General features: G+C 41.2%; 1 protein-coding gene across 3 annotated transcripts in view; it reads left to right on the top strand.

Annotated features, from left to right (window-relative positions):
- Kcnq3 (potassium voltage-gated channel subfamily Q member 3) overlaps positions 1-15190 on the top strand; it is a 308826-nt gene that overhangs the window by 269047 nt on the left and 24589 nt on the right. For all 3 annotated transcript variants that reach the window (XM_036208986.1, XM_036208985.1, XM_036208987.1), the window contains exons 6-9: positions 940-1050; positions 2803-2898; positions 4535-4629; positions 8439-8465. In XM_036208986.1, coding sequence (XP_036064879.1) covers positions 940-1050; positions 2803-2898; positions 4535-4629; positions 8439-8465 — 329 coding nt within the window. The remainder of the gene's footprint in view (positions 1-939; positions 1051-2802; positions 2899-4534; positions 4630-8438; positions 8466-15190) is intronic.

Raw genomic sequence — 15190 nt, 5'->3', positions numbered from 1 at the left:
GGTACTAAATCTGGCACTCACTGAAATTGTATTTGCTCCACATCACTATGCTAAGTTGTCAGTACATACTAATGTACTTTGAGCCCAAAACACCTGTTGTTAGTCTTTTTTTGAAAAAGTGAAAAAACTTAGGCAAAAAGCAGGAGGCAAGAGCCATGGAAGTTAAGTTACTTTAATAATTCATTTTAGGTACTTGAGATTGGAAGGCAGGCAGATGACTGCAGAGGCCATGGTGTTGTGAACCATGTCTCAATAAAACATATAAATGCACGCTGGAATCTACAACCCAGGACAGACACTTGGACAGAGAGACATGTACATGTGATGATATCTAAAAATACACTCACAAACACAATTTGTAACATGGCTGTACATAAATCCACACATTTACATGTACAATCATTCCTTGGCATAAACAGGAAATTGATTTCAATTTTTTCCACTTCTCTGAAGATGTCAAAAGATATAGATGCTTGTCCCTTATAGAAAACATTGTAGCATTTGTATACAAGCCACACACATCCTCCTATGTATTTAAATGATCTCTAGATTACTTTTAGTGCCTTATGCATGGCAATACTGTGTAAATAGTTGGTGTGCTGTAGTTCTTATTTGTATTATTTTCATTGTAAAATTACCCTTTGTCTTTATTCAAATATTTCAAATTCAAAATTTATTAAAAAATTTGAAGCATAGTTGGTTAAATCCAAAGATGTGGAGTCAATGAGTATAGAGGAGCAACTGTACACACACACACACACACACACACACACACACACACACACACACACACACACACGAGGTGGGGGGGGGCGTGGTGAAAGAAAGAGAGAGAAAACCCAACACCTGAGCAGGCATAGAGGCCGAGACAGCGCTCAGTTGACTGTCACTGATGTCCCCTACCTGGGGATACCTAGTTTGTACTCTTCTCCTTTTCAGATAACATTGGCCACCATCGGCTATGGAGACAAGACCCCTAAAACCTGGGAAGGACGTCTGATCGCTGCCACCTTTTCCTTAATCGGCGTCTCTTTTTTTGCCCTTCCAGCAGTAAGTTCTTTCAGTGTGTGACAGGAAGTTCCCTTTACTGCCTAGAGTCAGCTCATATCCTTCATTCCACATCCAGGATTTCACCAGCTGTTACCTCTGGTGTGGTGTATCTCCCTCCTCCCCCATGGTGGCTTGTGTTGCTTCCTTGCTCCACCTGGAGTGATATCATCAAATGCCCCCTCATTTTCTAAGACCCAGGACTGGCACTGCCATCTTCAGTCAGCGTCAATGGACCCCTCCCATTCTGACTCCATGTGGGTTTGCAGGTTTCCATCTCTGCCTGCCCTCAAACCCTTGGGGCCAAAGGCTCTGTCATTATCTATTGATGCCCCAAACTTTACACAGAACAGGTATTTCAAGTCTGAATTTTCTTTCTTTGCACTGACACTTGCTACCTTAAATTTTTGAATGTTTTTTATTTCTCTCAAGAATAGTTCTTGACATGTGAAAGATCCCCAAAAAGTGGTATAATGAGAGTGGAAATAGAAGGCTCGCTCACACTGGAATCAGTGTGTGCCCAAATCATGCCAAATACTTTACTGCGCCATCTTGTTTGGTCTTCCTGCCAATAATATGAGTTAAAAACTGAGTCTCAATTTAAAGGTTAGTAAACATTCCTAGGATGTGGAGTCAGGAACCCAAGCCAGGCCAGTTCTAAAGCCTGGCTCCTAGTTACACAGCTTGAAGAGAACATTCTTAAACCACAACCCCTCTGCTACTCCTCCATCCCCGTTCCTTTACTGGAGAATTTCTTTCTCCATTACTAGCCAACGTATATGCATTTTCATCAGCCATTTGACTTTTACTGTGATCTTGAACCTGTTTGCTCATCTGTGAAACTGATGGACTGGGTATGGTACCACCTCTAATTCTCTCTCATATTAAATGTATCTATCTACTAAGTCTGTCTGCTTAGTGCACATGGGCCTCTGACCTGGAAATCAATGCAGATTCCATTCTTGGAAATTCTGCCTATTGTATGTGTCCCAGGGGGCAATTTAAGCAGCCAAAATATTTTAAAATTCCATTATCATATGCAGGGCATTTATTCTATGTGGCATCCCTTTCTGGAACAATTCCTATTTATCATCTAGGTTTTTCCTGTGATCATTGTGAGGTAAGTGCTATGATCCAGTGACTATATAGAAAGATAGAGCACAGATAAGAGCCTTGCACAGGGTCTCACCACTGGTCTGTGGGTAACAGATTGGAAGCCAGACATTTTTGGCTTCAGACTGGTTTCACTTGACTAGATTCCTTACTCCAGGAAAAAAAAAAGGAGGCCTCCTCCTTTCTGTCCTCCATCTAGTATTGCCATTGCAAAAACCTCTTGTCTCGTTGCTGTGACCAAAATGCCTGGCAAGTAGAGGAAGATTTCTTTTTGGCTTACAGTTTAAGAGGATACAGTACCTAGTGGTCTGGAAGGCATGGTGGCAAGAGGAGGAAGCAGCTGGTCACATCCCATGTAGAGTCAGGAAGCAGAGTGGACAAGCCATAGGACCAGGCTACAGAACACCTAGACCCACTTACAGTGACTTAATTCCCCCAATAAGGCTTCTCTAGGTTCCACAACCTTCCTAAAGGGCCATCAGATAAGGACCAGGGGTTCAAACGCATGAACCTGTGGGTGACATTTCACATTCAAATGACATCCCAGGACCCACATTCTCTGCTATCCCAGAAATGATGCTGGGATGCTGAGTGCAGTGCAGAGCCCAGGGCAGCTGACCCAGGTTTGACTTCTCCTTACAGGGCATCCTTGGCTCAGGACTGGCTCTCAAGGTACAGGAACAGCACCGTCAGAAGCACTTTGAGAAGAGAAGGAAGCCAGCTGCTGAGCTCATCCAGGTCTGCATACCTGGGGGTGAACTAGGATGGGTCCAGGGGTGTGAGTGAGTGTGTGCATGTGCGTGTGCGCGCGTGCACGCGTGTGCGTGTGTGTGCGTGTGTGTGTGTGTGTGTGTGTGTGTGTGTGTGTGTGTGTGTGTGTGAAAGAGAGAGACAGAGACAGAGAGGAAGAACAAAAGTACATCCCTAGGCAGGAGAGGACCAGCTGGCATTTGCTCCTTTGTGGGTAACCAGGTTATAGACATTACCATGGTTGCCTCCACAATCTATGTGTGTTGACAGTGAAAGCCTTACTATTTTCCACCCAAATTCTAAGCTATTCAAGTATTCTAAGTACTCATGAGTGAAACCATTTGATCTTTTTTCCCCCCTGATAATCTTGGAGTGAAGAATTTGGCCTAGTCCTGTGACTTTTCTTAGTCTCCGTCTCATTCTTCTTCTCATCCTAGGATTGGTCCAGTGACCCACTGAAAAGAGATAGCTGACCAAAAACCAGGTACTTAGTGAGCTACAAGGAGTGTTGTGATCACCTCCTATCTGTCAACAATAGAGAGCCCATGAGGAGAGAGAGAGAGAGAGAGAGAGAGAGAGAGAGAGAGAGAGAGACCAAAAGTATACAAAATATTGGTTACTTCATCAATTTGTCCTGACCCTCACTCAACAGGAGATGTTGGATACCTGGTTGTGTCTATCACAGTTACTCCTCCAACTGTAGACAAAGTAATAATAGGGATAAAATAGGATTGGATGCTTCCTCTTAGGCATCATGGGGAGTGTATCATAATTGTATGGACTGTTGGGAGCAGGGGGCATAGTAAATAGGAAATTAGTGTGCCCGCACTGTGCCTTCCTGAGTGTTGGGGACATTGGTGTTCACCCAGAGCTTGTATCCAGTTGCAGTAGATAATTTTGTGGGTCTGTGGGACTGATACAGCATGGTAGCATCCAACACAGTCTGGTTTCTATGCCAGTCTTAATATTCAAAGTATGCTTGTTCCTTTATGCCCTCAAGCTGTAAACCATCAGAGTATCCCAGAATCTTAGTCTATGAGAGCCAGCTCCCAGTCTCTCTTATACTCAGAAGTATCACGAAAGACATTATTTTCCTATATAATTGACCAAACAGTCTCAAGGAACTCTCTGGAAAGAATAGTCACCATTTCTTTCAGGGATTTTCTATCCTCTTCTCTTTATCCCAAGTTGTCGCTCCATGTCCCAGCTCACCACAGCACTCATCATAGCTCTAACATGGTCAAGTTTTTTCTCCAAAGAAGCTATCATAAGCCAAGAGTCTCTGCTTCTCTGAGTCCTCACTAGATGGACATTCAAATTCTTAAGAGTTGGTCTAGAGAGATGGCTCAGAGGTTAAGAGCACTGGCTACACTTCTAGAAGTCCTAAGTTCAATTCCCAGCAACCACATGGTGACTTACAACTATCTAGAATGAGATCTGGTGCTATCTTCTGGCATGGGGGAAGAACACTGTATACTTAATAAATAAATAAATCTTAAAACAAAAAGAAAAGAAAAGATTCTTAAAAAGTCAAGAACTTAAAGGTCATTTGAATATCATAGGATGTTCGTGAACATTTCATGTGATATCCACATCATTCTGTTCCCTCTTTTTTCCTCCTCAGGCTGCCTGGAGATATTATGCTACCAACCCCAATAGGATTGACCTGGTGGCAACCTGGAGATTTTATGAATCAGTTGTCTCTTTCCCATTCTTCAGGCAAGTAGTCACTTATCTCAGTGCTCAGAGTATGTTTGACCTTCTTTACCACAGTCTATTCTTTGTGTCATGGTCTCATGGTTTGTTAGAGAGTGTCTTCCAAGGCAATAGGAAATGGTCCCCAATATGGACCACGTATTAACATCACTGGGAAATTAAGCAAACAAAACAGCAGAACCTTGATATTCAGACATTGGCCAATAATTAAGTCAGAATCTTCAGAAGTAAAATCAGGCATCACTAGTTTCCAAAGCCCTCTATGTAACATGAATCTTAAAATATGCTCCAGTGAGCAGCTAAAGGTAAACAGCAAGGCACTAGGAAAGGGCTGTATGAACAGAATCCAAGGACAGAGGAAACTGAGTTCAGTACACTTAGCTATCCCAGCAGACTGATGATCCATTGACCTGGCCTACACTCACAGATCATTTCAACACAGGGAAGAAGGGCAAGGATGACCAAGGAGTTCACTGGAAATCCATGGATAGTGTTTCATGTTCTCAGAGTTGGAAAATTGAACTAAATGCCCAAGGGGGTAGATAGCCTCTTCCCATGGCTAGCATAAGGAGAAGAGAAAGGAACTTAACATGCAGTGATAGCCACTGCTTTCCAAATATCTGTGTTTCATTTTATGCTAACAGGTCCTCTGAGATAAGCCAGTGTTCACAAATGTAGGGGTATATTAGAGTTAGAGACATTGTTTTGAACGTATAAAACCAGCATATACCTTCAGAAATTATGATAGAAATGTGGTGGTAAACCCATTTTGACCAGGAGGAACCATGGTTTCATTTTATCATAATGACTCATGGTGAACACTGAGTAGCAAGATGAATGGTTGATGATACTAAGTTCTACTTACCAATCAGTGACCTAGGACTCAGAATTCTTGGACGTTTTGATAGTTTTCCAAAGCCCATGCTTTTCTCACTGCCTGGATTCTAAATTAGACTCTTCCTTTTTATTGTTTTGATGCTGTGGTCTTGAGCCTAGAGTTCTGGATATAGACAAATGTTATAATTCTAGAACACTTGACTTAGGAGAAAAGGTAGAGGCAAGTTAGGTCATTGCTGGGGTAGAGTCTGCTCTGAACTATGTTTACTGAAGCATGTTCCACAAAAATGTACCTGCCATTTCAGTGAACCACAATACAATACAACAGTAGGTAAGTGGCTCTCTCAACACCTACCCAACTCTCCCACACACTCAGTAGATAATCTATGGTTGACTTATGAATATTGCCTCCATTTATCCTTTTATACTCACCACTACATTGTGCTAAGGCTTTAAGGAAATTTGGACAAGATGGCTCAATGGCTAAAGGCACTTGCCATTAAGCCTAATGACCTAAGTTTAATACCCATGTAGAAGGAAAGAACTGACTCCTCCAGGTACAAGTGCACCACGCGCGCGCACACACACACACACACACACACACACACACACACACACACACATCAATTAATCAATCAATCAATTTTAAAAGATTTAAGGAAATAGAATGGTTCTGGATTTATGGACTCATTGCTTAATTTAAAAACTTTATAATCACTGATCATAACTAACATGGAAATATGGAAACTGACCATGACCTTGGAGAACTGTAAGCCCAGTCCCAGAAAACCTTTCCTACCTCACCTTCACTGGGCTTTCACTTCTCAGGGAAGTCTGATGGCATGAGCCAAGGTAAAATCACTAAGAAGGAAGAGAGAGAGAGGCTCTGAGAAAGATAAAGGGGACTGATGACTTGTGGAAGAGGTAAGAGACAATAGATGAATAATTAAATAAAGGACTAAGTTTGGGTTACTCACTGTATCTTCTAACTTAATTAAACTTACTTGCTCAGATGTTGCTAATTATGTTTCTAGAACTCTCTTACTGCTATTATTGATTAGGGGCTAGGATAGCATAAATCAGAGCCTTCCTAGAGTGGACCAGTATCTCTCCCTTTAAGAAAACAGAATGACCTTGGACTCAAAACCAAGAACATGTGGACCCAGACTGAATGTAGAGCCAAGATGATTTACATTAGCTGTGCATCCCAAGGCCTTGGCAATGGGCCTATTCTTTTTGGTTGATTTTTTATAAATACAACATTGTCCTGACTGTCAGACACTTGAAGGCTACATTGTGCTGCAGACAGCTGCTGTGATGTGGGAATGGCTTTTAGATTAAAAGGGAACATTTCCTTCTTGTTTTGTTTTTCAAGGACAAAAGTACAAAGTCACTAGAGAAACTCACTTAGCAACCACTCTGAAATGAGACAGTCCTTTGGGAAAAGAATGTCCCTGAATGCCAACCCACACCATATGCTAGTAACAGAGGAAAAGCAGGTATGCTAATGTGTCCTCACCTGCTTCCCAAAGGATTTTTTCCCTTTTATATACTTTTTAAATGATAATTTTATTGAGATACATATTACTACCTATAATAGGGTAGAACAGTATAGTAATTCTGAATATATTCTTGAAGCCTATTGGGCATCATTCAACACACTAACTCCAGAGCAATTTTGTTATGGCAGAAGGGAATCTTGTCTTCATTTGTGGTTTCTCCTGACCCTCTCTTTCTCTATCCCTTGTGACCATTTTTGTAAGTGAAAAGTCAGAACACTGAGAATGATACCTGATTTGATCCAGCAAGTGCATGCTAGAAAAAAGATTGGAACCCAGTTCTTCTGCCCAAAGCTTTTGATCTTCCATTGTGTGTCTGGGAAGAAACAGCTGTTTTAGAGAGAAATATGTGATACTCTGATGCATCCTCGCCTGCACCCCACAGGTTAGGTCAAAGGTGATTTATCTAAACATTGCCCATTTCTGAAGGGGTTGGTGTCATAAGGATGAAACTGAGCAAGTGTATGACAGTATCTGTCTTGGTACCTGATTCATGGAAGATTATGAAGTATGCACTGGTGAGATGTATGAAAGCTGATGAAAACAAAAGGGGAAAAAAGCCACTGAGCTCTGAAATTATAGCCTGAGGAAACCACTGTGGGTGACCCCAGTGTTAGAACACCCTGTCTGGATTGAGGCCAGCCCAGGGGACTTGATGGATGAGCAAGAATGCTCCAAGTAGAAAAAATGGGTAGAGAATTCTAGGCAGAGCTGTGCAAAGGCTCAAAATGGTGAATATATGGCCAGCATATTCAGCTAGCCCCATCACTACAGGGCATGCTCTGGAGACACACTGCCTGGGGTGGGATCCGAACTCTACTGCTTTGTGTCTGAGACCTTAGACAATTTATTAAACATCTTTGTCCCTCGGCTTTCTCAACAGAAAAATGGTATGGTGATAGTATTTACTTCTTAGAGTTCTTATAAAGCTTAACTGACAAGTCCATAAATAGCCCTTAAAATAATATCTGATAAGAGAAGAGACATGAAACAATTTACTATCCAGTCAACACACACGGTGGTAACACTGTTGGCCATGATGGCAGGGCAGGATTGGAGTAAAGCAACTACAATGGCAGTCCTGATTTCCTGATCTGTCTCTACCACAAAACAAACCTTCTGAATCGAGCTGTGAATCCTGGGCTGGAGTAGGCCATCACACATTTTCTTGATGAATGAGTAGTTAAGACAAACTTAGGAACACAGGACCAAACAGCAACAGGGGCTTGGGGCACATGGCAAAGCCTGCCTCATGTTTTGGTTCCCTTCCATACCCACCATCTTGTTCCAGAATGTTTCTTTATTCCAATTTCCCTGATCTACCTTCCAAGTGAATCATTGAAGCAAACTTTGGGGCAAGATGCAACCACTTCATGCTATTTACTTTTTTTTTTTCTTTTTCTCCCCCTTTTATAGGAAAGAACAACTGGAAGCAGCAGCCAGGTACATTTCTGATTATGAGGCCCCTCCTTTCACCGTTGTTTTTGGGGAGGGTTCAGTTCTACATGGTGGAAAGTTGCTAGATAGCCATATTGGTCACAAGCTAGTCTTTGGTGCTCACTCTGTTACTGAACACAGATTCCTCTGACATTTTCATGTGAATTTAGTTAAGGACAACTTAGTATGAATAATAGCAACAGCTACATAGTGAATGTCTCTCGCCTCAGAGCTAGTCTCTGAGCAGGTTATCTCACTTGATCCTTACAATCACCACATGAGATAAGCCTGACTATTCTATTCTCCTTTGTGAACAAGGAGTCGGGGACTCAGAAAAGTTCAGCTGTTCTCCAGAATGATACAAGAACTAGGTAGCAAAACCCAAATTCAAAGTCAGATCTAAATGTGAAAATGTTTGCCTCTGGGGCTGGAGAGGTGGCTCAGTGGTCAAGAGCACTGACTGTTCTTCCAGGGGACCCGGGTTCAGTTCCCAAAACCCAAAGGTCAGCTAGCAACTATCTTTAATTCCAAGATCTGACACCTTCCCACAGATATACATGAAGGCAAACATCAGTGCACATATTTTTAAAAATGTTTGCCATTGTACTTTTCTCTATTTGCTTCTTGGGCTCACATCACAGATGGCACTTTAGAAAGCAAACACAGATCCCTATAACCATGAGGCTTTCCAGTAAGCCATGTGCATTGCGGGCAGCAAGAAGAGGATCAGAGTTGTGTATGGCTACTTTTCTCAACTTGTTACCCCTCTGTAGAAGGTACCCAACATCTGGACCCTGTTCTAGATTATAAAGCAAGATGATTCACTTTGAAAAAATAGTGTGAGATGATAAGAGATGACAACACACTACTCAAAGCAGTACGTGATTTAAACTTATGGAGTGTTTTCTGGAACTTCCCGTGTAGCATTTTTGACCTATAGTTAACTGTCAGTAACTGAAGCCATAGTTGGGACTACTGTATATTATTCCAAATTGGATTTTCTGCTTCTGGTTTAATTGAGTATCAAATAGGTTCATTTGAAACTTTTCTGGTGGTGTTTCTCTGGGTATGGAAAAGAGGTTCTCTAAAATATGGCACCCAACTTCTCTGAAATATGGCTCCCAACTTATTTGTGCCTTTTCAAGAATCCCCCACTCTGCCAAGGTGCAAAGGAAAATCTATTCCCTGATTTTTTTAGGGTTAGACTTGGGTATTTGCTGGTTTACCCTCCTCAGAGAAGATCAAAGCTGGTTATAGAAGCCATTTAATCCTTTTTATCCAGTATTTGAACAGTAGTCAGGTAGGGCTGGCAGATTAGTGAGGGAGTCGATGGGAGCAAGTATAAGTACACAGCCTGGAGATCTTGAGGAAGAATGAAGTCAGATCCTTCCCCTAAGAAGGAAGGGAACAAGATGACAACAGAATTCTTAACAATAAGCAGATGCTTAATTGAAAAGTTGCTCCTCTTCACTCGCTGCCTTATGATTAGCTTCTTCAATAGGCTGCCAATCAACAGACATTCCAGTCTCACTTTATTATTATCTCCATATAGTCAGAGTGAAATCTGAAGCTTACCTTATTGCCTCCTCCTAGAACACACAGCCCACATGTTTGTTTGTTTGACAACATGAGGAAACAGTTATGTTTCCTGTTTCTTTCCAGATTCAGATGCAGTCTTGAGGGTAAGAAATGGAGTCATTTAGTCAGCTAGTCAGCTTATTTGTGGGAACTCAAGTTCTTGCTTGCTTACAACATAATTGTTTACTTAGGACTTTCTTGACTATTTTGGTTCATGTGGACTTGCTTATGGAACATAAGCCCAGCTGAATTCATATAGTTGACTGAACAGTTGGCTCTGATAATGGTGCACTTCTTTCTTGGTGTGCATGATCCTGTGATCAACCAAAACAAAAAGATAGGCTCTCAGGAGATGAACACTTGATATGCCATGCTGTACAATCTTACATAGCTGGAAGCAGTTGGCTCCTCCCATCTCTTCTCACCTGGTTTGAGTATATCCATTGTGATGACCTTGGTTAGGATTCAAAACTTTTGTAATAAAGCATATATGAATGCATATATACATTATGTTGCACATACATCAGTATTGAAGCTAAACATATGCCTGAAATATAAATGTGCCCCATAAATATTTGCTGAGTGAATAAATAATAACCAACTTTATCTTCATGCTACTTTCAAAGAGTTTATCTAAAATGCTCACATACCTTACAATGCCATCAACACAGAAATATCCAGAGTAAAGGTTTCATCCTCCTTCCACTCTGTTAAGGAGGAATCTCCTAAAGTGTAGGTCATTAATGCCCTCAGTGTTTGTGAGAACAAAGTGAGCTCACATTAACCCAGCACACACATGATCTTGTCTTAGAGCAGTCTCCTTCAGCCCAAAACTCTTCCTGTATGACTTCATATGGCTCTCTTGTCTGCTTCTCTTGGGATTCCTCCTGATGTCCCTTGCCAAAAGTGACTTTCTCTGACTCTTCTCTCTTGCCCCATTAGTCTCTTTCTTTTTGATCCTGCTTAAGTGTCCCTCACAGTACTGATGATTACCTAATATACTTGTTTCTCAGCTGCTTTGTCTGGTAGACTGGATACCTCTGAGGCACCTAAATATAACCTGAAAACCTGGTCAGCTTTGTGTACATACACAGTGAAAGTGGGTAGAGAGAGTATAGGTAGATGGATGAGTAGGTAGATGGAAAATGGATAAGTTAATGCACCAATGGGTAGATAGATTGATGGGGGATGGATGAATGGTGAATGGATGAATGTATGGATATTGGGGGATGAATGAATGGACAAAGTCTACATTATACAAATTGTGAAGTCAATTTACACTACTTTACCTTATAAAAGAAATGTAATAGCTGATGTATTCATTAAAAGAGTCAGAAGCTCGGAAATTATTTCATTGCTTTGGTCATGAGAAATGAAGAAGATTCCAAAATTAGCAATCTATTTCTCTGGATACTATGTAAAGGAATTTCAGTTCATCTGTAAGATGACATCTGAAGGGGACAGAAAATTACATGTATATCTACGGGATGTTAATTCAATTTAGTATGGGGATGATAATGTTAATAGCATCTGGCATGCAGTGTTGGAAGTGGATTGAGTTCATTCAAAGATTGCATGTGATTGTCCTTTCTTTGATTCCTATGTGACATCATCTCTTGGTACATAATACTTTTGACTTTTTATTATATTTTTAAAATCCTAATACAGTGTTTAATATGATGTACTGTTGTGGGATAATGCTGTTGTACACTGGTTTAATAAAATGCTGATTGGCCAGTAGCCAGGGAGGAAGTACAGGTGGGACAAGCAAACTAAAAGAATTCTGGGAAGAGGAAGGACAGAGTCAGGAGTCACCAGCCAGACACAGAGGAAGCAAGATGTCAAGGCAAAACTTAAGAAAGGTACCAAGCCATGTGGCTAAACTAGATAAGAATTGTGGGTTAACACAGGTGTAAAAGCTAGTCAGTCATAAGCCTGAGCTAATGGCCAAGCAGTTACAATTAAAAACAAAAAAAGAGTCAGAAGCCTCTGGGAGCCAGGATAGGGACTTTCTGGATTTTTCTATTTCATCTTTTATCTCTATTCATTCCATGATGAGTTCACTCTCATAGCTGACTGTCCATGTATTGATTAATTTATGTATGCTAGTCAACCCAAAATAAAATATGTTTTCTTCTTTCCTCTGTAGAGTTAATACTCATGAGCCAGCAGTTTGAAAAACACAGAGAACCCTACATATTGACCCAATTTGGTCATATATTCATGCCTTGGACAGTTTCTTTCCTTAGAGAATAGAGACTATTGATGGCCAACCCCTTTGGTATCTTCCACATGTTAGAGTGAAATAAGTACTGTGAGTGACAAACTCCATTACATTCACTTGAGTGGAGTGAGAGAATAGAGGAAATAAGTTCCTGAATGTAATAAGGTACTTCCTCCTCCCATGAACAGTAAATGCAACAGCAAGTAGACAAAAACAGCTATTGTCTGTGATAGTCATAAAGTCCATCCATTAATTTCACAGTCTTAGTAATAGTATTGCACCAAGGAACATTAAGCTGTACTAAACCTCATTTATTCTACACAGTGTTGAGAGAGAGTAGGATTTCATGTTCTGGACACCACTTTAACCATCAATTGTAAGTATTCAGTATATAGGCATCAAGCATCCTCCTGGTAATTAGGGTGTCTTTGTGATGAAAACTAGGATTTTTAAATTCTAAGAACAGATATCTATGTTGACAACTGCTTGCTTGAACCCAATTGTTCAAGTTATATTTTCAAACAATTGACTCTGAATAACACACTTCAGAATGTGTATTTGTCTTTGAAGAGCAGAAACGTCATCCCAGACACCTTCCTTTTCTCTTGCCTTGTGATTATGTCTTTGTCATTTAGCAAATTATTCTTTGGATCAAAGGATTTAAAGTAATCACAGTAACTTATAAAGAGTGAGTATTGTCTGACAGTTCTGGCTCTGTGTACATCAAACCTCACAGCTACCCTATGATCTAAATACTATTTTGAATCCTCATTTTATACATAATAACTGAGGTTTAGAGAGATAAGAACTTTGCACATTATCTGTAAATAGAAAGACACGCAGAAGGGCTTGGATCCAGCCGGTCTGGGTCCACAGGTCCTGGTCCCAAGCACAGTGCTAATCCTTACAGTGGCTTCCTTGGTCCCTGCAGGTGGCCCTTTGCTTGTTTGTTTTCCTCTACCCTGTCTTGGCTCACAGAGCTAAGGTCCTTGCCAGAAGAGGAGGCTAGAGAGGCCAGAAAAGACGCGGTGCCAGAACCCACTGTGCAAAAGAAGAACATGCCATTCATCCTTTCTCTCTCCCTCTGACATACCACATGAAATTCATCTCACAGTCATGCATGCTGTTGGCAATAAAGTCCTTCCAGACCCTAGAATCAGTGATTGTGAAGGGGGACGAGGAATTTTGATAGCAGTTAACCCAATCCCCTAATTTTACTGATGAGAAAATTGCTACTCAGTGCAAAACAAGAGGTTTGAGTATGACCCCATACAATTAGTATTTTCTCCCACTGTCCAGACCTACAACACTGGCCCAAGCTGCAGAATACTAGAGATGCTGAAGTGAGGTTTGGGCCAAAATTGTATATCCGGAGTGATCCCTGGCATGCTATAAAGGCTTTGCCTCTATTTTTCCTAAGAAGTAATTGGGGTATCATGGCTATTAGTAACACACCTTTTACACTGAATTATGATTAGGTTGGTACATATTGGAGAGGAATCAAAAAATAGGTTGTATTTGCAGTGCTGGCTCTAGGCCTGACATTTCATAATCCTCTGCACCAAGTCTGGCTTTGAGAGCAGCGTAGGGACAGACTAGACACTGTCCCCATCCAACACAGCAGGGGTGTGTGGGACATGGCCTTTGTGACACCATGATACCAGGAAAGCTGGATAAAGACCCCATGTGGATACTGATTTTAAAATGCTACCTACTCCATCAAGCAATGTTGGACAATATTCATTTACACTTATAATCCAAGTGGGTGACTTCCCTTCTCCCATGGGAACAGACTAACTGACCGCTAGTGTATTCTTCTGTGTTCTTTAAAGATTATGGAAACCCCATTTTTATGTCTGTGAAAATGTGAAAAAGGAAGTTCCTCTCTATAAATACCTCACATAGCATCTCCCCCCACAATCTCCTCATTCCTTAAGACAGAAGAATTGGCACAGCTCTCCTGGTTCCACAAGTCTGAAGGCTATACTTATTCAGCCATTCAACTACCATTGATAGATAATATTAATGTCCTCAGCGAGGCATAACAAATTACCATGAACCGAATGACTGGATGATTTGAAACAACTGAAATCTACCATGGTTCAAAAGGTTCAAAAGGCTAGAAGTCTGACATTAAGATGTCACCTGCACTAAGCTCACTCTAAAGACTTTTGAGGATGCTCTTGTCTCTTCCTGGATTCTGGTGGTCATTGGCAATCCTTAGTTTGCCATCATTCCAATCCATGCCTCTATCTTCTCATGGTCTTTTTTTCCCCCTGAGTATATCTGTGTCAAATCTCTCTTTTCTTTTTATTATTATAAAGCTACTACTCATTGGATCAAGGGTCTGCCCTATTCCAATATGACTTTAGCTTGGTTACATCTGTAGAAGTCATATTCCAAGGTGTAGTTTAGGTCTTGAACTTATTTGGAGGGAGAAACAATTCAAACTTCTGTTGTTACAATCATCTGGATAAGACCCTTTTCCTCTACTCAGATAGAAACTGTGGCCAGTCATGGAGCTCTACATTAGTCTTTGGTGTTTCTTGTTTCCCTGGGTATTTGGTGTTCGGCATCAATGAGCATTGGAGAGTAGGCAGATGTGAGTAGCTGCAGGTGGAGTGCTCTAATGTTGCACGAGCGCTCTAGTATTGGAAACATTGGGTCCTACAAATGTCGCCACTCTTGTGTGATCCTAGGAAGTTAATAGTCTTCATCCCCTTAGTACAGTTGATGTTGAAGCTTCCAGGAAGAGCTAGCTATGGGGATTCTTTGGCATTGATGTTAGTGTTAACTCATCTCGGCCTGAGAGGTGTCTGTTTGACCAGGACCAGCAGTTTTCCTTCTCTGCCTCTTCATAGCTTTAATCTTTTTCAGTTTTCTGCTCCCCACTCCCTCTCACTGTCCTCTACTTCAGAAGCTCTCCTTC

Source organism: Onychomys torridus, chromosome 16, assembly GCF_903995425.1.
Source record: "Onychomys torridus chromosome 16, mOncTor1.1, whole genome shotgun sequence".
Taxonomy (NCBI): domain Eukaryota; kingdom Metazoa; phylum Chordata; class Mammalia; order Rodentia; family Cricetidae; genus Onychomys; species Onychomys torridus.
Note: the sequence above shows the minus strand (reverse complement) of the source record. Positions and strands in the feature narration are given on the sequence as shown.